The sequence below is a fragment of the Dendrobates tinctorius genome, unplaced genomic scaffold (assembly GCF_039654945.1).
Source record: "Dendrobates tinctorius isolate UK_male_01 unplaced genomic scaffold, ASM3965494v1 ptg000116l, whole genome shotgun sequence".
NCBI classification, from domain to species: Eukaryota; Metazoa; Chordata; class Amphibia; order Anura; family Dendrobatidae; genus Dendrobates; species Dendrobates tinctorius.
Window position 1 is genome coordinate 26,999,705 of NW_027361784.1, and position 24,533 is coordinate 27,024,237.

The 24,533-nt window shown below is 41.2% G+C and overlaps 1 protein-coding gene across 1 annotated transcript in view; it reads left to right on the plus strand.

The window, feature by feature from the left end:
* Positions 1-24,533, plus strand: part of FER1L6 (fer-1 like family member 6) — a 241,960-nt gene that overhangs the window by 172,148 nt on the left and 45,279 nt on the right. Inside the window, exons 26-27 of the mRNA XM_073590299.1 lie at positions 6,164-6,471; positions 20,985-21,110. Of these exons, the coding sequence (XP_073446400.1) occupies positions 6,164-6,471; positions 20,985-21,110 (434 nt within the window). The remainder of the gene's footprint in view (positions 1-6,163; positions 6,472-20,984; positions 21,111-24,533) is intronic.

Consider the following 24,533-nt stretch of genomic DNA (forward strand, 5'->3'; position numbering starts at 1 on the left):
ACTTTTTATATTCTTGGCTAATGCATACTGGGACTGAGAGCGTCTGTGTCTGCCTCATGAAATGTCTACGGAGATTTAGAATGTTTAAACTATACTATATATACCTTGTCTCTGGTCATACTGTACCCTTTTTCAACTTGTTACATTATTGTCAAATCCATACTGAGCGTGTGAGCATATGTGTCTGCCTCCTGAAATACATATGGAAATTTTTTTGTATTTTAAGTAGACTATATATACCTTGTATCTGTTGATCCAGTACCCTTTGTGCCCGAAATTCATCCTCCACCCACCACTCAAAGTGCATCATTGACACCTGGAACATTGGCACACATGTGTGATTATTTCTTGCGGATCTTCTTTTTATATTATGGTGTGATCCATACTGAGCCTGTGAGAGGCTGTGTGTTACTCTTGAAATATATATGTAGATCGCCAAATGACCACAACACTGTATACAGCAGTACGCTTGGGATCCATTCCCCTTTTACTGCTTTATATATTGTTGTGTAATCCATACTGGACCTCAGAGCATCTGTGTCTGCCTCCTGAAATAAATACGGAGATTTTGAATGTTGAAACTATACTATATATACCTTTGATCTGGTGATACTGTACCCTTTTTCTACTTTTTAGTATGTTGTCAAATCCATACTGGCCATGACATCGTCTGTGTCTGCCTCCTCAAATATATACGTAGATTTATAATGTTGAAACTATACAATATATCCCTGTTATCTGGTGTTAAAATGAAACGCCATGCAGGGCTGGGGGTTACTCAGTACCGGGCCTTTCAGGCTCTTTTAAGGAGGAAGTATGTCACGGTGGTGACTGGGACCCGGTCCGTGGCCCTGGGTGTCCAATATAGAAGATGACAGTTCAGATGAGGGGGAAGATGGTATGATAATTAATTTGGAAAAGGGGGATTGTGATGCCACCTGTGGTACTCGGCAAGGGTAGCAGACACTGCAATGCAGATCCTCTGTGCCAGTGTTAAAGCATACAAGATGATGAAGCTCTCTACGGGCAGAGCTGTATCCCAGGGAGTTGAGATGGTGTTTGTGAGCCATTGACGGTGATGGTGAGTGTGGAGTGTGTAGCAGACGAGTTGTAAAAGCCACCAAGGATGCAGTTGGGTGCAGTTTCTGAGTTTTTCCTCAAAAGTTTTGTGCGCAAGATGACCCGACTGGTATTGTGTCATCCGAGGGAGGGGTCCGGCATACTCAAAGGTAAATCAGTAACACCTGTTCAAGACTCTTCCTTGAGTATCCTTTCTAGGCTGTGTCTCTGCGCTGATCTCTCCCTTCCTTCCTGCTGTGGGCCTTCGCAAACAGTGTCCCAAGCCGGCAGCCACGGATCACACCGGGCGACGTGGGTCAGGCTCCGGGGTCCTTTATTCCAACTGCTGCCTTTTTGAGTATTGAATGCGGCTGCGACTGAGGCACTTAAAGTTACCTCAACCTCTGTCTTTCTAGCTGAGCCCTGTATTTCTCCACTACCTTTAGGAGCCACCTTCCCCAACAAGGCCTGGTCCTTCCTTCTCCAGAAGCGGTCTTCACAGGTGGCTTATTGCACTTCCCGTGCCCCAAGGACCCCTTCCTTCCAATCTAGGAGCTTGGACAAGATTTTTCTCTCTTCTCTGACCCTCAGCCCTCTCACAGCAATCCTACTCTTACTCTGTCCTGTCACCGACTGACAACTCTCTAGAAAGATCCATTTACCTCAGACTAGCTCCACCCATCAACTGTCAGCTTGCTCTCTCTGATTGGATGTCCACAATCACTCCACTACCTAAGCTCCTCCCACTGTACATACCTGCCACACTAACCCCCAGCACCCTTTCCTTGTCAGTCTGGGATGAGGCCATCCTCCCGCCAGGTACACCCAGAAAGCACTGACTAACGTGTGTGTGTGTGTGTGTTGAGTGCAGGGTTAGGAGTCCTGAGTGGTGATCCCTCCTTACCTGAGGGTGGGATACCACACCTTTGGATGAGGTGCAGTACCTCTGTGGCGACCGTACCCTCAGGGGCACCATAGTACCCTTTCTCAACTTTCTATATTGTTGTCGGTTCCATAGTGGGCCTGAGAGCGTCTGTGTTTTCCTCCTGAAATGTATACTGAGATTCAGTATGTTTAAACTATACTATATATATCTTGTATCTAGTGATACTGTACCCTTTTGCAAATTTTGATATTATTGTCTAATCCATACTGAGCCTGTGACCATCTGTGTCTGACTCATGAAATATATGCGGAGATTTACAATTATCCCTAGATTGTATAGAGCTGTCTGCTTCTGAAACAGTACCATATATCTGCTGGTATTTTTAGTCCATTTTCACAAAAATTATTACGTATGGTGGAAGAGGCCACTGACGTGGGTGTGGGGGGGCCAGCTGGTACAGATGGTGGTGGTGGTGCATCTGCTGGTATTGCCAAAAGCACCATAGCAGCTAAGGCAGGAGGTGTTGAGCCTCCGTCATCAGCTGGCACAAGAAGGCCTTTAAGGCTCCCTTTTCTGGGAGTAGGTAAACTGCTTTTAAAGCATCAGGAGCTGGTTTTGCCCTACATTGCCGAAAAAGCCTCCAGCTCTATCGCCTCCTCTTCTGAAGTTTAAAAAAATGCAAGCACTGAGTCGTCAGTGCAGGCTTCTGGTCAGGAACCACCCCTTTCCTTGTCTCCTTCACCCCCACTAAAAGTGAAGGATGCGGCAGCCCACACTTCAGATTACTCCATGGAGCTCTTTTCACAGGCTATGCCTGTGTTATCAAGTGAAATTCTGAATTCCCCAGTCCAACATGAATTGGAGATGGAGTGCACTGATGCACAGCCACTGCTAGATGATTCTGCTGGTACATTGACCCACAGCACTACATTCCCCTCGCACTCTACAGAGCCAGAATCTGACTCTGACGAAACTCAGGTGCCCCTTCCCGCATACTATACCACCTTACACGGTGACACAGAGAAAGGTGCAGATGAAAGTGCCGGTTCCCTGAGCAGGTGGGGGGGTCCTACTCGTGGGCGACGGCAGTGGCACGGGCCCCTCATAGTACAAAAAAGTCTCTGCCGGTGGGAGGGCCCACTCGCCGTCAGACATACCGTCGTACTATGAAGGGCCCTGTGCCAGTGCCATCGCCCACGAGTGGGCCCCCCATGCTTGCTCAGGGCCACAGCACTTGCAATACTTACCTCTCCCTGCTCCACCGCCGTGACTTCTTCCGACTTTCCTGAAAGTGACATTCAGGTTACAAAGCGCGATGACATCACGTCTGTATGCCCTCTACCGAAAGAGTACAAGTGCAGAGAGCTTTAAAATGGCAATGCTGAGGAGTCCAGAGTAGAGCAGTGCCCAGCGAGGAGAGATATTTAATTTTTTTTAATGTTGGGAGCATTTTTTGGGGAGCAATATACACTGGAGAATGATATATGGGGCCCATCATACACTGGAGCATCATCCATTTAGCCCATCATATACTGGAGCTTTCCAAATGGGGGACATCAGACACTGGAGCAGCATTTACGGGGCCCATTGTACACTGGAGCATTAGAAATGGTGCCCAGTATATATGGAGCATTATTTGGGCCCATAACACACTGGAACATCGTCCATGGGGACCAACATATAATGGAGCATTCCAAATGGGGACATCAGACACTGGAGCAGCATTTATGGGGCCCATTATACACTGGAGCATTAGAAATGGGGCCCATTATATATGGAGCATTATTTGGGCCCATAACACACTGGAGCATCATCCATGGGGACCAACATATACTGTAGCATTATGTGGAGCTCATCATATACTGTATGGAACATTATATGGGAGCAATTATTCTGTATGTGGAAATATATGGGGCTCATTATTCTGTATGGCGCACTAGGTGGTGGCCATAATACCGTATGGAGTAATATACTGTCCGTTTTTTGAGCTACTGTAGAATTTAAAATAGATATCAGTCATGTCATGTAAGTAGTGAAGTATGTGTCATTGTACTATACCTATATTTCTGTGCCGTATCGGAGCATTATGAATTGTGGTATGTGTTAAAAGGGCGCACTGTCACTCTTTGGCCCAGGGCACACAAAAACCGGGCGCCAGCCCTACCCCCCAAAACTTTAGCCAAATAGCCCCCAGTTTTCAATGCGCAACTATTATTATAAAGTAAATTAAGGTTACCAAGCTTAAGTAATAAGAATTGATGTTGTTGGCACTGAAATGGGCACTGTAGGTGTGTTTACTGTCCTCCACTCCCTGCCGACTTTGCTTCCCCATTGATTTTCATTGGGTTTTGTGTTTCAGTCGGACCCTGACTTTTCCCTATAGTTAGCCGATTTCGTTCGACCCGTCTTTTTAGATAGTCAGGTCTCATGAAACCCGACTCGACCCGAAAAAAGGAAAAGTCGCTCATCTCTACTCTTAATTCCTGTGAAAACACTAAGGGGTGTACTTAAATTTTCACATACTGCTCCTGCATTTTGGCCTAATTTTTGGTAAATAAATGACATTGTGTAATTGGTTAGTGATTAAAAAACCACACATGGACTTGCTTGGAGAGGGCGTGCTGGTCTGTTGGTTCTATCCCGTTTGCTACTGGGTGGTATGAACTTGTCTTGGTCCTCTTTACCAGAGGAACTGTATTAATTGTAAAGAAGAGGTGAAGGAAATGGTCCTAAAAATCCAGTTTGGCGCAAATCCCTCCTTCATAATATTTTAGTATTTGCTCTCTTTTATGTATGTGATGGTGCAGGTCATTCCTCTATATGCAACCTCTACTTTGTGCCTTTGTAGGTGCTCAACAGCATTAATAGGTTTAGAGAAACTCAACACATTTATAGTTTATTAATCCTAAATTTGCCACAAACTGAACAATATATTATGCTCCTCTTACAAACCACATGAAACACCAGATCCCAATGCTAATTAAAGCCAAGATCAGCTTCAGAGCATTCAATGATAAAACATTTTTATTAGTTCACATATAAAATGTAAAAATACTTTTTTGTGTCTACAAAAAGATGCAAGAAAAAGAAGAACATAAGGCTCCCATTAATATCAATTTTGCTGTATGGCTCTGGACGAAGGGGCTACAATTCATGAAAAATAACAATCAGATTCACAATGGTTAAACCCACAGACATGTTATGGTGCATAAAGTCACTCACTATGGCTACCACCGCCACATATCAAAATGGGCACCAGACATTACTGTGTGAAGCTGTGAACACCTAATATAGCCTAGCAGCTACTGCCAATTAGCTGAAACAGCAATGAAGTCTAAAAGCTGCATGCTCATAAAGATTAATCCCAACAGCCTCCAGCAAACCAACCTAAAGTGTCTGCTTCATGAATAGAGCCACAAGGGCCATTACCTGGATCCTAGCAGCGTTTAGTGTGCGTAAAGGAGCCCCCCCCCGAGGAAGCAGGGCGAAACGTGCACGTCGGGGCTGGAGGACGGGGCTCCTTTATGCACACTAAATGCTGCTAGGATCCAGGTAATGGCCCTTGTGGCTCTATTCATGAAGCAGACACTTTAGGTTGGTTTGCTGGAGGCTGTTGGGATTAATCCTTATGAGCATGCAGCTTTTAGACTTCATTGCTGTTTCAGCTAATTGGCAGCAGCTGCTAGGCTATATTAGGTGTTCACAGCTTCACACAGTAATGTCTGGTGCCCTTTTTGATATTTATTTGGCGGTGGTAGCCATAGTGAGTGACTTTATGCACCATAACATGTCTGTGGGTTTAACCATTGTGAATCTGATTGTTATTTTTCATGAATTGTAGCCCCTTGGTCCAGAGCCATACAGCAAAATTGATATTAATGGGAGCCTTATGTTCTTCTTTTTCTTGCACCTTTTTGTAGACACAAAAAAGTATTTTTACATTTTATATGTGAACTAATAAAAATGTTTATCATTGAATGCTCTGGAGTTGATCTTGGCTTTAATTAGCATTGGGATCTGGTGTTTCATGACATTTATAGTTTAGAAGCAGAATTCTCTTTTTCAAGTTTTATATTGTGGAATGATATTTTTTTTAATGTTTATCCAGATTCTAAAAGTCCAATGACAATACAGAGTTCTTCGTCACCCCCTTAATATAGGGTTTTCCTCTAACTGCTCAGGTATATGACATTTTTTCACTTCCGAATGTCCTTTCAGTTACAGCTGCTCCTCCCTATGATTCTCCTAATCAACAAGAACCAGCAGATCATATATACGTGGATGTGGAATCAACTGCTCCGCAAGAGACACCTCCAGGAGCATCTCCATCCCCATCTCCAGTTCCACCATCGGGTCCTTCACCAGATCCAGCTGCAGCTTCTCTCCTTGATACAGATGTCCCACCCGCCAATCCGGCATCGTCCCAACCGGAGACTCAAGACCAGAACTCCCTCCAAGCTGGAACTAAGCATAGGAAGTCAATGGGGACGTTTAAACCTCCTTTGAAGAAAGACTTGAAACAGAAGGTGATTAGATTCTTGCTTTTAGCTTCTGACTGATTAATATCAATAAATATACATAATGCTAGAAGGATCAAAGCAAGTAAAAAATAGTGGGAATTGAATAACTTTATTATATCATAAAAATACCATAAAAACTGCACATTTAAAAATTGTGAGACACAAAAAAGTTTAAAAAAATCAGTGAAAAAAACGTAAAACGGATACCAGCGCCAACCACAGCCCCAGACACTGATCAGAGAGTTGACTGTTCTCCTTCACCCTAAATCTCCTGTGTAAGAAGGGCCACAAGTTCTCAGAAGAGTTTAGGTCAGGTAAGAAAGCGGCCACGTCATTATTCTTTCATCTTTAAGGCCTTTACTGACAGCTGAGCAGTGGAGTATTCGATGCTGCGATGGAGCATTGTCCTGCATAATAATCATGGTTTTCTTGAAAGTTGTAGATTTTTTTCCTGTACCACTGCTTGAAGAAAGTGTCTTCTAAGCACTGGCATTAGGTATAGGAGTTGATTTTGAGTCCATCTTCAATCCTAAAAGGTCCAACTAACTCATCTGTAATATTGCCAGCCCATAGCAGTGCCCACCAGCTCCACGTGTAATGGCCAGAGGTCCGAAGAAGATCCAGTGAGTCACAAATCGAGATGGAGGCAGAAATAACAACACTGTCTTTACTAAAATGGCAGTTGGAGTGAAATTTAGTATTGTAGAAAACAGACTGAGATTCCCTTAGTAATTACACTCACTCAACCAGAGCTGAAATCAATGTGCAAATCCCAAAGTTTCTGATTTAAAGGGGTTGTCCGGGCTTTTCACATAATCTCAGTACATATCTGGGTTGCAGAATTATGACAATAAGTAATTTACTTTCTGTCAATAGTTTGCACGGTTTTCTAGATATTCTGAACAGAACGTCCAAGGGGGGGGTGTTATGGCATTAAAATGAGAACTAGTCGTAACCTCCTACTCTACTCCAAACATGCCCTCTATAGCAACAACCCCACCCTCCATAGCTACAGGCCCTCCCCGTCCACATGAAGCAGCCCTCATCACACAGTAACAAATTCTTCCCCTCCAGCAGCCTCAGTGCAGAGAGCAGAGAGCTGCTCCTCCCCCAGACACACACTGAACAGTTATCTATGGAAAGTGAATCTAGTGAGGAGGAGGGAAAATCGTCCTGTATTCTGGGCCACTCCATGACTACAATACATAACTCATTATCAGTAATTCCTTCCCTCACTGTCCCAGGCTGCTGGATGCAGTGAGAACAGACTGTGTGATGGGGGTCTGCAGCTTCTAATCTGCACAGGGGATGGCAGTCACTGATGTAATCTGTTGTGTGACAAAGCCTCTGCTGTGTGAATGAGACAGCTCTGTGTCACTTATGTCTTCACACAGCATTAGATTTGGTGACAAAACAACTACAGCAAAACAAGGAACCGCGTCTTGTCGGCCTATGCCAAGCCCAAACGTCGGGGACTTACTGTTCTGTAGCGTCAGGGTACTATCCGGGATAGCACTTCAACGGGGCTTGTCAGGATCACTCTATATGGATGGAACAGGATTCCATCTCTCCTCTAGAAGTCACTCACAATTTCCCTAGGAGCAGACCACCTGCTTTTTCCCTGGAAAAATGTCTTCTGTAGCTTTCCGTCTGGCCCGTTCAACACAAGGTCTCTAGCCTAACACAACATGGACTTCACAGAGCCCTAGAGTCACACAGCTCTTCACATGCTCTGCACTTGTCCCCTTAGCAGAGACACAGGCTCTCAGGGCCAGGGATTAGCAACCCCTCGCAAACAGGAATGCCAGCAGAGACCAGTCCTCTCAGAGTTGTCTCCTCACTTCTTCCCAGCATCACCTCTCAGTGTCCTCACACAGCAGACACTAAACCCCATCCCCCAGCACACACAGTCTTCGGGGCTGCACCTGCTCTCAGCTCAAGCAGGCAGACACCGCAGGGTCCTAGTGCTCTCCTGATGCCATTACAGTTCACACTCTTAGGCTGAGTTCACACGTGGCGTTTTTTTCGCGTTTCCGCGGCGGTTTTAACCGCGCGATTTTGCCGCGAAAACGTGAAAAATAAGCATCCCATGCATTCCTATGGGATTCCGCAATGCTGTGCTAATGCTGCGGTTTTTACCGCAGCGGAATCGCTTTGCGGTAAAAACCGCAGCATGCTCATTGATTTGCGGAATCGCGGCGATCCCGCACCCATAGGAATGCATTGTTCCGCTTAATTCCCGCATGTGGCTGTGCACACCATGCGGAAAGTAAGCAGAACATTTGCGGCTGGTACCCACGGTCCGGAGGAGAGGAGTCTGTCCTCCGGGCTTTGGGTACCATATCCCTGTAAAAAATAGAATTTAAAAACAAAAAATATTGTTATTCTCACCCTCCGACGTCCCGCGCAGTCTTCCCGCTTCTCTTCACGCTCTCGTTCCCAGTAGTCCTTTGCGAAAATGCCCGCGATGGCGTCCGTTCTCGCGGGATCGCGAAGTCTCGCGGTCATTCGCGCGATGTCATCGCGAATCACCGCGAGACATCGCGATCCCGCGAGAACGGACGTCATCGCGGGCATTTTCGCAAAGGATTACTGGGAACGGATGCGCGGGATGTCGGAAGGTAAGAATAACACCATTTTTTATTTTTTTTTACATTCTATCTTTTACTACTGATGCTGCATAGGCGGCCTCAGTAGTAAAAAGTTGGTCACACTTGTCAAACACTATGTTTGACGAGTGTGACCAACCTGTCAATTAGTTCTCCAAGCGATGGTCCAGATTGCTTGGAAAACGCTAGCATTTTGCAAGCTAAATACGCTTGCAAAATGCTAGTTTTTCCGCAGGAAAATCGCGGGAATTTAAAATGCGATTTTCCCGCGGACAGGAATTCCGGAATTCTCGCAGTAATTTCCGCGAGAGTTCCGGTACGTGTGCACTTAGCCTTACACACCTCGCTACTGTCTGAGTCTACATGAAGGTCTGGGCCAGTTATTGATACAGCCACAGGCCCACATCCATCTGGTCCATCAAGAGTTGCTCTCATCTCATCAGTCCATAAAACCTGTGAACAATCTGTCTTCAGACATTTCTTGGCCCAGCTTTGATGTTTCCACTTCTGTGTCTTTCTCAGTGGTGCTCAGGTTTCAGCCTTCCTCACCTCGGCCATGTCTCTGAGCACTGAACACCTTGAAGTTCTAGGCCTGTGGGGAGGTTGAAGTTCTGGAATATGACAGAACTGGAGGGTAAAGGCTTTCTGATCACTTCACATTTGATTCTTCTCGTTTCTTTGGCAGTTATTGTGCGGCATTTTTTCGCAACTCGTTTTTTGCAAGTACTGTATATACTCGAGTATAAGCCGACCGAGTATAAGTCAAGGCACCTACTTTTACCACGGAAAACTGGGTAAGCTTATCGACTCGAGTATAAGCCGGGCATGCATTGTCCCCTCATCCCTGTCCTGTTATGCATGCCTCCCCCATTCCTGTCATTGTATGCGTGCCTCCCCCTGTCCCTGTCATTGTATGCATGGCTCCCCCATCCCGTCCCTGTATGCATGGCTCCTTATCCCCTATCCTTGTATGCGTGCCTCCCCCGTCCCTGTCATTGTATGCATGGCTCCTTATCCCCTATCCCTGTTTGCATGTTTCCTATTGAAAAACAAAACAAACAAACATCCTACTCACCTACCTGCGCGCCCTGAGTGCTGGCACTGCATCTCGTTTCAGCAGCCGGCGCCTGCAGCTCTGCCTGTCGAGCGATCACGTGGCTCCGCTCATTAAGGTAATGAATATGCAAGTGGAGAGGCTTGCATATTCATTACTTTAATGAGCGGGGCCACGTGATCGCTCGACAGGAAGAGCTGCAGGCGCCGGCAGCCAGAACGAAGTGCAGTGCCAGCGAGGGTATGCGGGTAGGTGAGTATGATATGTGCTGGAAGCTGTCAGCTGCGACTGGCACTGTGCGCTATTACAGCAGCGGCACAGGCTTTAGCAACAGCCACCGACTCCTGCCTCTGTGACCCGCCACTCGCCTTCCCCTGCCAGCTTTATGGGACAATGACACCTGTATAAGCCGAGGGGGTGTTTTCAGCACAAAAAAAGTGTTGAAAAACTCGACTTATACACAAGTATATACGGTAAATCTCTTTTTTGGCTTGTTTTCCTTGAGGAAAACAATCTGCCTAATTATTCAGCATCCTTGATGAAGGGCATTTTATCCTTAGGCCAAAACCTTCCCTCATTACACAAATATACATCATCTGATCTGATTCATACAATCAGCATTCGTTTATACAGCTTGGGGAAGGAAATCTGCATAAAAGTTATGATATGGTCAAAACACTCAGTGGTTATTAATTGAGTACAGGATATAGTGTACATCAAATGAAGCTAAGGAAAAAAGATAGACACAAAGTAAAGAAGGCCGTATTATTGGGAAGTACGATGTCGACCAGTGTCCCAAAAATCCAAATATGCCAATAATGCAACTACTATACTATAACCACTATAATACCCTCCCTATGTACAAGAATATAACTACTATAATACTGCCCCTATGTACAAGAATATAACTACTATAATACTGCCCCTATATACAAGAATATAACTACTATAATACTGCTCCCTATGTACAAGAATATAACTACTATAATACTGCCCCTATGTACAAGAATATAACTACTATAATACTGCCCCTATGTACAAGAATATAACTACTATAAGTACAAGAATATAACTGCTATAATACTGCTCCTATGTACAAGAATATAACTACTATAATACTGCCCCCATGTACAAGAATATAACTACTATAATACTGCCCCCTATGTACAAGAATATAACTACTATAACACTGCCCCTAAGTACAAGAATATAACTACTATAATACTGCCCCCATGTACAAGAATATAACTACTATAATACTGCCCCCATGTACAAGAATATAACTACTATAATACTGTCCGCCATGTACAAGAATAACTATTATAATACTGCTCCTATGTACAAGAATATAACTACTATAATACTGCTCCTATGTACAAGAATATAACTACTATAATACTGCCCCCATGTACAAGAATATAACTACTATAATACTGCCCCCTATGTACAAGAATATAACTACTATAATACTGCCCCTAAGTACAAGAATATAACTACTATAATACTGCCCCCATGTACAAGAATATAACTATTATAATACTGCCCCCTATGTACAAGAATATAACTACTATAATTCTGTCCCCCATGTACAAGAATAACTATTATAATACTGCTCCTATGTATAAGAATATAACTACTATAATACTGCTCCTATGTACAAGAATATAACTACTATAATACTGCCCCTATGTACAAGAATATAACTACTATAATACTGCTCATATGTACAAGAATATAACTACTATAATACCGCCCCTATGTACAAGAATATAACTACTATAATACTGCTCCTATGTACAAGAATATAACTACTATAATACTGCCCCTATGTACAAGAATATAATACTATAATACTGCTCCTATGTATAAGAATATAACTACTATAATACTGCTCCATATGTACAAGAATATAACTACTATAATACTGCCCCTATATACAAGAATATATCTACTATAATACTGCCCCTATATACAAGAATATATATCTGCTATAATACTGGCCCTATGTACAAGAATATAACTACTATAATACAGCCCCTGTGTACAAGAATATAACTACTATAATACTGCTCCTATATACAGGAATATAACTACTATAATACTGCTCCTATGTACAAGAATATAACTACTATAATACTGCCTCTGTGTACAAGAATATAACTACTATAATGCTGCTCCTATATACAAGAATATAACTACTATAATACTGCCCCTGTGTACAAGAATATAACTACTATAATACTGCCCCCTATGTACAAGAATATAACTACTATAACACTGCCCCTAAGTACAAGAATATAACTACTATAATACTGCCCCATGTACAAGAATATAACTGCTATAATACTGCCCCCTATGTACAAGAATAACTATTATAATACTGCTCCTATGAATAAGAATATAACTACTATAATACTGCTCCTATGTACAAGAATATAACTACTATAGTACTGCCCCATGTACAAGAATATAACTACTATAATACTGCCCCCTATGTACAAGAATATAACTACTATAACACTGCCCCTAAGTGCAAGAATATAACTACTATAATACTGCCCCCATGTACAAGAATATAACTACTATAATACTGCCCCCTATGTACAAGAATATAACTACTATAATACTGTCCCCCATGTACAAGAATAACTATTATAATACTGCTCCTATGTACAAGAATATAACTACTATAATACTGCTCTTATGTACAAGAATATAACTACTATAATACTGCCCCCATGTACAAGAATATAACTACTATAATACTGCCCCCATGTACAAGAATATAACTACTATAATACTGCCTCCTAGCTGTGAGGTTGTGTGTTTGTAGCTCTCCTGATGTCTGGAGCAAGCCCAGGGGGAGGCCACCCTGGGCGGGGTAACTCCCCAAGCAAGGCCCAGGCTTCCAGGCCTACACTTGGAAGTAACGCTCAAGTTGTGTCTAAGGTGGATGCAAGTCCCAAAGTTGTTTCTGATGGAATGAAAGCTCAGAATGGAAGTAGCAGCACCAGCAGCAAGAAAGGTGAAGCTGTGAAAGTGCAAAAAGTAACGGAACAAGGAAAAGCCATGGCTGTGGGTAAGAAAGTTCCAGTTAAGCAGTCGGCCAGCCAAGGCAAGCAGAGTGAAGGACAACTAGGAGAAATCCAGAAGAAATCTAGTGGTGAGAAGCTGAATGGAGGAAAGCAGCCTGCAGCTCTGGAGGTGCCATCACCATCTTCAGGTGTGCAGCTGACTCCCAGCAGACAGAGGAGAACCTCACTGGAGAGACAGACGCTCCAGGAGAACCTGCAGCAGAAGCATGTGGTGGCCAGCATGGCGAGCTCTGGGCGCACAAGGTCGCAGTCAGGTGGCAGCAGTAAAAGTGCTGTGGAGCCTGGAACCACGAAACCAGCGGTGGTGAAAGTTAAGGAGACGTCTGGTTTCAAGCATCCAGGGACATTGCTGAAAGCAGGATCCCAGGAGGAGACGCCATGTGCACCTGAGCTTCAGGTCGCAGAGGAGATCCCAGGACTGGTCAAGAGGCTCGGTGAGTTACAGCAGCACAAGGACTTGCTGCAGAAACAGATAGACATGGGCTATAATGTAAAGGCTGCTAATCCTGGTGGGGATCACACCTTTTGTGATCAGACTCTGAACATGCTTGGTATACAGCTGGCAAAAGTGGTGACTGACATGGACTGTGTCCTAGAGAGGATGGGGCCCCTGGCAGAGACTTATAGGAACCAGGAACTGTTTATGTCACACAAGCAGGACTCTGCAGGTTCCAGCTCAGACATTGTCCCAGGTGAGCCCCAGAAGCCGGTGCGGCCAGTGCTGCAGCCTGCAAGTTTCTGCTTCCAAAAGGGTCAAATACTGCAGCCGCAGCAGCATGTTATGCAGATTCCAGCAGGTGTACCACAAGTCTCAGAATGCCCAGCACAGCAGCCTGCAGCAGATTCCAAGCAGCAGCATGGACTGCACTTTCCAGCAGAGGGACTACAAGTCTCAGAATGCCAAGCACAACAGTTGGGCAGTGGACATGTGCCGGTCATTACTGATGGTGCCCAGCAGGGCTCTGATGCTGGGGATAACCGCGCTGTATCTGGGGGGCTGGGGGCTTGGGGGAGCACAGTATCTTTGGTGGACGCTGCACAGTCTGATAATGACATTGATGTTGATGATAACAATGTGCATGATAATGTCTGTGATTTCCCCCCTTTAATTTCAAGCACACAAGGTGTGGCTGCCCCTCCTGCTGCAGATCTTCACCCCGTCAGTCAACCCAATGTGACCCCGCACGGTCCCCCCAGTAATGCCTGGAGTCGTGGTGCTCCGTCCTTTACCTCTGGTACCAACTATACAGGCCAGGCGTTTAAACGGAGAAACGTTGTGCGTTTCCGGCACAGAGGTGCCAAGGAGGACCTGCCAGACAGGAGGTTTGTCATCAGGGAGCTCTTGTGCCACCAGATGGGGTTTGTGCCAGTCAGCATCCTGGCAGTGATTAATCTTCCAGACAGGCAGGGCTATGATGTCAGCTTTAAGCTCATGTCTGACCTGGACAGATTCTGGTCTAGTTTCCCCAAGTTTAGAGACTCGGAGGGCTGGAGTAAGTTCAGCTTTATTCCTATCTCTAAGCCAGATACTGTCACTGTAAGTGTCATCTTCTGGAATGAGTCTGTTCCCCCGCAGGACATTGTGGTGTGGCTCCGGAGGCATTGTGACCTGGTCTCTGACCTCACCAAAAGCAGAGACAGTGATGGGATCTGGACGGGAGGGTGGCGGGTTTTGGTGAAGCTGCGCCAGTGCAATAACATCACTGCCCACTTACCCAACTCCTTCTTTATTGGGAGGGAGAGGGGTGTGTGTTTCTATCCTGGGCAGCCTCGTAAGTGCTTTAAATGTGGCAAGGCAGGTCACCTGGCAAATACCTGTACTGTGGTGAAGTGCAGCCTGTGTGGGGAGGTCGGCCATCTAGCTGCAGACTGCCAGAACATCAGGTGCAACCTCTGTGGGAAGATCGGTCACCCTCACAGGGACTGTCCAGATGCCTGGCACAATATCTGTAAGGACTTTCCTGACGAGGACTTGGTGGCAGGGGCAGAGATTCTGGAGGAGGCAGCTTTACTGTCAGGGGAAATACTGACCAGACCAGAGGTCCACCAGGGGTCTACTCAGCTAACACCAGAGCAGCAGGGATCAGAGAGAGAACAGGGGAGTATGGAGGTTGTACCTCAGGGGCAGCGGTCACAGGAAGGCATTACTTCAGTGCTGCCATCTGTGTCTGAAGAGTATAGCAATAATCAGAAAAGGAAGAAAAAGGACAAGGCCTCCCGTAAACCTGAGGAGTATGACACTGGCCAAGGAGCCGGGAAGAAATTCCAGAGTTCTGCAGGTGTAATGGTCGTATCTAACAGGTTTGATGTTCTGTCTGAGTCTGACGGCGATTTTGAAGATGACCTTAAGAGAATTGACGCAGAGTGTGATAGGGACGTAGAGGACTGTCCTCCGCCAAAGCGGAAGCCCTTACCTGAGGGCACTCGGGTAGAGTCTGAGATGGAGACCGGTGGTGAACAGAATAACTCCGACTCAGATCTGTGACGCTGTCAACCAGATAATATCCAAACTCAGATAGGGAAAATCATTAGGAGAAATTAGGAAATGTTAAGATAGAGAAGGATGAGTCACTGGGTAGGAACATGATGAGCTCTGTTTGCAAGTGTTCTTTTTTTTTTTTTTTTTTTTTTTTCTCTCTCTCCTCAAACTACGAGTATGGACTCTAAGTTAATTTGATATGTATAACCTGGATATGTAATGAATGTATGTACAAACCTAGTGAATTCAGTTTTGTATTATTGGAGGAATGTTATTTGGATTTGTTTGGTTTTTACAATAAAAATTGCCCCCTATGTACAAGAATATAACTACTATAACACTGCCCCCATGTACAAGAATATAACTATTATAATACTGCCCCCTATGTACAAGAATATAACTACTATAATTCTGTCACCCATGTACAAGAATAACTATTATAATACTGCTCCTATGTATAAGAATATAACTACTATAATACTGCTCCTATGTATAAGAATATAACTACTATAATGCTGCCCCTATGTATAAGAATATAACTACTATAATACTGCTCATATGTACAAGAATATAACTACTATAATACTGCTCCTATGTACAAGAATATAACTACTATAATACTGCCCCTATGTACAAGAATATAATACTATAATACTGCTCCTATGTATAAGAATATAACTACTATAATACTGCTCCCTATGTACAAGAATATAACTACTATAATACTGCCCCTATATACAAGAATATATCTACTATAATACTGCCCCTATATACAAGAATATATATCTGCTATAATACTGCCCCTATGTACAAGAATATAACTACTATAATACTGCCCCTGTGTACAAGAATATAACTACTTTAATACTGCTCCTATATACAGGAATATAACTACTATAATACTGCTCCTATGTACAAGAATAGAACTACTATAATACTGCCTCTGTGTACAAGAATATAACTACTATAATGCTGCTCCTATATACAAGAATATAACTACTATAATACTTCCCCTGTGTACAAGAATATAACTACTATAATACTGCTCCTATATACAAGAATATAACTACTATAATACTGCTCCTATGTGCAAAAATATAACTACTATAATACTGTTCCTATGTACAAGAATAGAACTACTATAATACTGCTCCTATGTGCAAGAATATAGCTACTATAATACTGCTCCTATGTACAAGAATATAATTACTATAATACTGCTCCTATGTGCAAGAATATAACTACTATAATACTGTTCCTATGTACAAGAATAGAACTACTATAATACTGCTCCTATGTGCAAGAATATAACTACTATAATACTGCTCCTATGTATAAGAATATAACTACTATAATACTGCTCCAATGTGCAAGAATATAACTACTATAATACTGCCCCTATATACAAGAATATATCTACTATAATACTGCTCCTATGTACAAGAATATAACTACTATAATACTGCCCCTATGTACAAGAATATAACTACTATAATACTGCTCCTATGTACAAGAATATAACTACTATAATACTGCTCCTATGTACAAGAATATAACTACTATAATAACTGCTCCTATGTACAAGAATATAACTACTATAATACTGCTTTTATGTACAAGAATATAACTACTATAATACTGCTCCTATGTACAAGAATATAACTACTATAATACTGCCCCTATGTACAAGAATATAACTACTATAATACTGCTCCTATGTACAAGAATATAACTACTATAATACTGCTCCTATGTAAAAGAATATAACTACTATAATACTGCCCCTATGTACAGGAATATAACTACTATAATACTGCCCCTATATGCAAGAATATAACTACTATAATACTGCTCCTATGTACAAGAATATAACTACTATAATACTGCTCCTATGTACAAGAATATAACTACTATAATAACTGCTCCTATGTACAAGAATATAACTACTATAATACTGCTTTTATGTGCAAGAATATAACAACTATAATACTGCTCCTATGTACAAGAATATAACTACTATAATACTGCTCCTATGTACAAGAATATAACTGCTATAATACTGCCCCTATATACAAGAATATATCTACTATAATACTGCTCCTATGTACAATAATATATCTACTATAATACTGCTCCTATGTACAAGAATATAACTACTATAATACTGCTCCTATGTACAAGAATATAACTACTATATTACTGCCCCCTATGTACTAGAATATAACTACTATAATACTGATCATATGTACAAGAATATAACTACTATAATACTGCCCCCTATGTACAAGAATATAACTACTATAATACTGCTCCTATGTACAAGAATATAACTACTATAATACTGCCCCCTATGTACAAGAATATAACTACTATAATACTGCTCCCATATACAAGAATATAACTACTATAATACTTCTCCTATGTACAAGAATATAACTACTATAATACTGCCCCTATGTACAAGTATATAACTACTATAATACTGCCCCTATGTACAAGAATATAACTACTATAATACTGCTCCTATGTACCAGAATATAACTACTATAATACTGCTCCTATGTACCAGAATATAACTACTATAATACTGCTCCTATGTACAAGAATATAACTACTATAATACTGCTCCTATGTACAAGAATATAACTACTATAATAACTGCTCCTATGTACAAGAATATAACTACTATAATACTGCTTTTATGTGCAAGAATATAACAACTATAATACTGCTCCTATGTACAAGAATATAACTACTATAATACTGCTCCAGTGCTCCTATGTACAAGAAGATAACTACTATAATACTGCTCCTATGTACAAGAATATAACTACTATAATACTGCCCCTATATACAAGAATATATCTACTATAATACTGCTCCTATGTACAAGAATATAACTACTATAATACTGCCCCTATATACAAGAATATATCTACTATAATACTGCTCCTATGTACAATAATATATCTACTATAATACTGCTCCTATGTACAAGAATATATCTACTATAATACTGCTCCTATGTACAAGAATATAACTACTATATTACTGCCCCCTATGTGCTAGAATATAACTACTATAATACTGATCATATGTACAAGAATATAACTACTATAATACTGCCCCCTATGTACAAGAATATAACTACTATAATACTGCTCCTATATACAAGAATATAACTACTATAATACTTCTCCTATGTACAAGAATATAACTACTATAATACTGCCCCCTATGTACAAGAATATAACTACTATAATACTGCTCCTATGTACAAGAATATAACTACTATAATACTGCCCCCTATGTACAAGAATATAACTGCTATAATACTGCTCCTATATACAAGAATATAACTACTATAATACTTCTCCTATGTACAAGAATATAACTACTATAATACTGCCCCTATGTACAAGTATATAACTACTATAATACTGCCCCTATGTACAAGAATATAACTACTATAATACTGCTCCTATGTACAAGAATATAACTACTATAATACTGCTCCTATGTACCAGAATATAACTACTATAATACTGCTCCTATGTACAAGAATATAACTACTATAATACTGCTCCTATGTACAAGAATATATCTACTATAATAACTGCTCCTATGTACAAGAATATAACAACTATAATACTGCTCCTATGTACAAGAATATAACTACTATAATACTGCTCCAGTGCTCCTATGTACAAGAAGATAACTACTATAATACTGCTCCTATGTACAAGAATATAACTACTATAATACTGCCCCTATATACAAGAATATATCTACTATAATACTGCTCCTATGTACAAGAATATAACTACTATAATACTGCCCCTATATACAAGAATATATCTACTATAATACTGCTCCTATGTAAAATAATATATCTACTATAATGCTGCTCCTATGTACAAGAATATAACTACTATAATACTGCTCCTATGTACAAGAATATAACTACTATATTACTGCCCCCTGTGTACTAGAATATAACTACTATAATACTGCTCTTATATACAAGAATATAACTACTATAATACTTCTCCTATGTACAAGAATATAACTACTATAATACTGCCCCTATGTACAAGAATATAACTACTATAATACTGCTCCTATGTACAAGAATATAACTACTATAATACTGCCCCCTATGTACAAGAATATAACTACTGTAATACTGCTCTTATATACAAGAATATAACTACTATAATACTTCTCCTATGTACAAGAATATAACTACTATAATACTGCCCCTATGTACAAGTATATAACTACTATAATACTGCCCCTATGTACAAGAATATAACTACTATAATACTGCTCCTATGTACAATAATATAACTACTATAATACTGCTCCTATGTACCAGAATATAACTACTATAATACTGCCCCCCTATGTACAAGAATATAACTACTATAATACTGCTCCTATGTACAAGAATATAACTACTATAATACTGCCCCCTATGTACAAGAATATAACTACTATAATACTGCTCTTATATACAAGAATATAACTACTATAATACTTCTATGTACAAGAATATAACTACTATAATACTGCCCCTATGTACAAGAATATAACTACTATAATACTGCTCTTATATACAAGAATATAACTACTATAATACTTCTATGTACAAGAATATAACTACTATAATACTGCCCCCTATGTACAAGAATATAACTACTATAATACTGCTCTTATATACAAGAATATAACTACTATAATACTTCTATGTACAAGAATATAACTACTATAATACTGCCTCCTATGTACAAGAATATAACTACTATAATACTGCTCTTATATACAAGAATATAACTACTATAATACTTCTATGTACAAGAATATAACTACTATAATACTGCCCCCTATGTACAAGAATATAACTACTATAATACTGCTCTTATATACAAGAATATAACTACTATAATACTTCTATGTACAAGAATATAACTACTATAATACTGCTCCTATGTACATGAATATAACTACTATAATACTGCCCCTATGTACAAGAATATAACTACTATAATACTGCTCCTATGTACCAGAATATAACTACTATAATACTGCCCCTATGTACAAGAATATAACTACTATAATACTGCTCCTATGTACCAGAATATAACTACTATAATACTGCTCCTATGTACCAGAATATAAGTACTATAATACTCTTTAGAAATCACTGTTCTGCTCATTCAAATAAAACAAATGTGACAGGGCTGGAATACACTGCTGCTAACTTTATTGTGTTCCTACAGGAACTAGTAAGAAGTTCCACCAGACGTTCCACTAAAAAGAAAAAGAGAACTATAGCAGATGAATCGGCAGAAAATGTCATCGACTGGTGGTCAAAATATTACGCTTCTCTAGAAAAATTGCAAAAGGTGTGTACAGTGGTGTGTTGCCTTGTGAGCTTTCATACATAAGTATGTCAAAAACTGCTATGATACATTAAATATGTCAAATACTTCTTCCATCATGGTGTGACTTTAAACTGTAACCATCATTTTAATTTTTTTTTATCCATAAATCCATAATACACCTGAAAATAAGAAACTTTGCAATTTATCTTATTGTTCAAACCTGCTTTTTTCTCCTGGATTGACCATTTCTTCTCAAAATTCGCGTAAATTATGTCTTCAGTGAATGCAGATTTCCCATTGCTGAGATTGAAGATGTCAGTTGGTGCTCATAAAGTTCTATGGAGAGCTACTGTAACTAACTTTCCAGGAGAACATGCAGCAGAATGTCTGTATTGGCCTCTGGCTTCTCCCCACTACATAGAATTTTAAAAGCACCAACTGTCATCTCTATCTCAGTAATGAGAAAACTAAAGCTTGTTCTGGATTGGGGCCTAGTAATAAAATACCATCGGTGAAAGCAAGATGTGTCTGAATATAATGTTAAATTTTTTACTGTACTGTCTTGTATCTTTACTTTAGCTGAGTGACTTTTGTGTATCGAGGGAAAATAAAGGTTAATGGGAATTTTTTTTAATTTCAGTTGTTCCCGAGACTCATAAATTTACATGCAATATTGTATAAAAACTTTCTCAGAGTCTGTACCAAGAAGGATAAGGTGTGTCTTGTCTCTATGGTGCACATAGTTAATAGCATTTAAGGACCTGACTGTATTATGTCTTCCCTCTCTTCCGCTCACAAGTTCTGATGATCCAGGTGTATCAGCGTCCAGAAGGAATTTTTGTGATTCTAAGTGCCAGTAAATTTGCCAAAATTTTTTATCTATGTCTAACAACAAAAATTGACTTTAAGCTGGAGCATAGCTACAAGTCATAGCTCCAGGTCAGAGCTCCAGGTCATAACTCCAGGTCATAGCTCCCATTCATATCTCCAGGTTAGAGCTCCAGGTCAGAGCTCTGGGTCATAAGTCGGGGTCATAGCTCCAGATCATAGGTCGGGGACATACCTCTGGGTCACAGCTTCTGGCCATAGCTTTGGTTCATAGCTCCAATTCCTAGCTCCGAATCATAGCTCCAGGTTGTGGGTCCGGGTCAAAGCTCTGGGACATTGATTCGAGTCAAAGCTCCTGGTCATCGTTCCAAGTCATAACTTCGGGTCATATCTCTATGTCAAAGCTCTGGGTCCTAGCTTTGGGTCATAGATCCAGGTCAAAGCTCTGGGTCCTAACTTTGGGTCATAGATCCAGGTCAAAGCTCTCAGTCCTAGCTTTGGGTCATAGATCCAGGTCAAAGCTCTGGGTCCTAACTTTGGGTCATAGATCCTGGTCAAAGCTCTGGGTCCTAACTTTGGGTCATAGATCCTGGACAAAGCTCTGGGTCCTAACTTTGGGTCATAGATCCAGGTCAAAGCTCTGGTTCCTAGCTTTGGGTCAGAGATCCAGGTCATACTTGAAGGTCATAGCTACAAGTCATAGCTCGAGGTCAAAGCTCAAGGTCATAGCTCCAGGTCATAGCCCGGAGTCAAAGCTCCAGGTCATAGCTCCAGGTCAGAGCTCAAGGTTGTAGCTCCGGGTCATAGTTCCAGGTCAAAGATCAATGTAATAGCTCCGGGTCATAACTCTGGATCGTAACTCTGGGTCATAGTTCTAGGTCAAAGCTCAAGGTCAAAGCTCAAGGTCAAAGCTCTGGGTCATCGGTCCAAGTCTTTGCCTTTCTTACTCAAAATAATGATGTAGGCTTGTAAGACCTGTTTTTGTAATTTGCCCCCGTTAAGCAGAAAATTGTATGTTTTAGTAAAATGAGGGCCATGCTCTTCTATGTTGTAACTACAGGCAGCTTTTCCAAGGCAGCATTAGAGAAGCGCAGGTGGACTGAAGATTGCCCGATCCAGGGATGAGCAGAGACCATGCAAGAAGTGCACTCTTTGCCTGGGAATCTGGCCACTGCTGAAATACTGCAGAGGTGGCCGGTAACCATGGCAAAGCGCACTACACAATATAATTAAAAATCGCTCCATTCTTGAAATACGAGATAAATTGCAAAGTTGCTTCTTTTTACAAGCTCTTTACAATTTTGCCAATTTAATAAGATGAGACAAGCCCCTTGTAAAGAGCCGTTCTTCATCTATTCCCGTTTTTAATTAGATGGTCCATGGGTTTAATTTACCAATAATTAATCCGACTTCCAAGAGAACGTCCTCTCACAAGTGATAAACTTATTAAATGCCTGAGTGTAATATTTGTCTGCCAAGATGAATGATACAATGCGTCGTCCTCTTATAAGTGATGTCTGTGCCCGATCATAACTCACAGCTGCAGGTGCACGAAAAACCAAAGTATCGCTTATAGGAGCTACACATATTAGTCAAAGGTTTCATGGAGTATGACGGAACCCCAAAGCTCTCAACACTGGTGACGAGAGCGCCTTACACAAGGGCAGGACCCTGATGGCCATAACTCAAAATTTTGGGCATCCCCTTGAATCCTGCTTTAGCTCCTCCAAATAATATGCTTCATCCTATGTACATAATGTATGCATCTAGATATAAATATAATGCCGCCATAACCTGACCAAGTATTACCACCGCACACCAGACAGGTAAGTACAGGCTGATCAGAGAATAAGCCACAATTAAATGAAGTGACTCACAAGTTACAGTCTCTGCAGACTTTGTTACCCAGGCTCGTCAGTGTTACACCACACATCCATGACATCTTTTATGCCAACCACAATTACCAACTGATGGCAAATATGCTACCACCCAGACAAAATGCCCCAAAAATGTTGGTAGATAACTGCAGAATAGTGAGTGCAGCTCTGGGGTATAATACAGGATGTAACTCAGGATCAGTAATGTAATGTATGTACAGAGTGACTGCACCAGCAGAATAGTGAGTGCAGCTCTGGAGTATAATACAGGATGTAACTCAGGATCAGTAATGTAATGTATGTACACAGTGACTGCACCAGCAGAATAGTGAGTGCAGCTCTGGAGTATAATACAGGATGTAACTCAGGATCAGTAATGTAATGTATGTACACAGTGACTGTACCAGCAGAATAGTGAATGCAGCTCTGGAGTATAATACAGGATGTAACTCCAAATCAGTAATGTAATGTATGTACACAGTGACTGCACCAGCAGAATAGTGAGTGCAGCTCTGGAGTATAATACAGGATGTAACTCGGGATCAGTAATGTAATGTATGTACACAGTGACTGCACCAGCAGAATAGTGAATGCAGCTCTGGAGTATAATACAGGATATATCCCAGGATCAGTAATGTAATGTATGTACACAGTGACTGTACCAGCAGAATAGTGAGTGCAGCTCTGGAGTATAATACAGGATGTAACCCAGGATCAGTAATGTAATGTATGCACACAG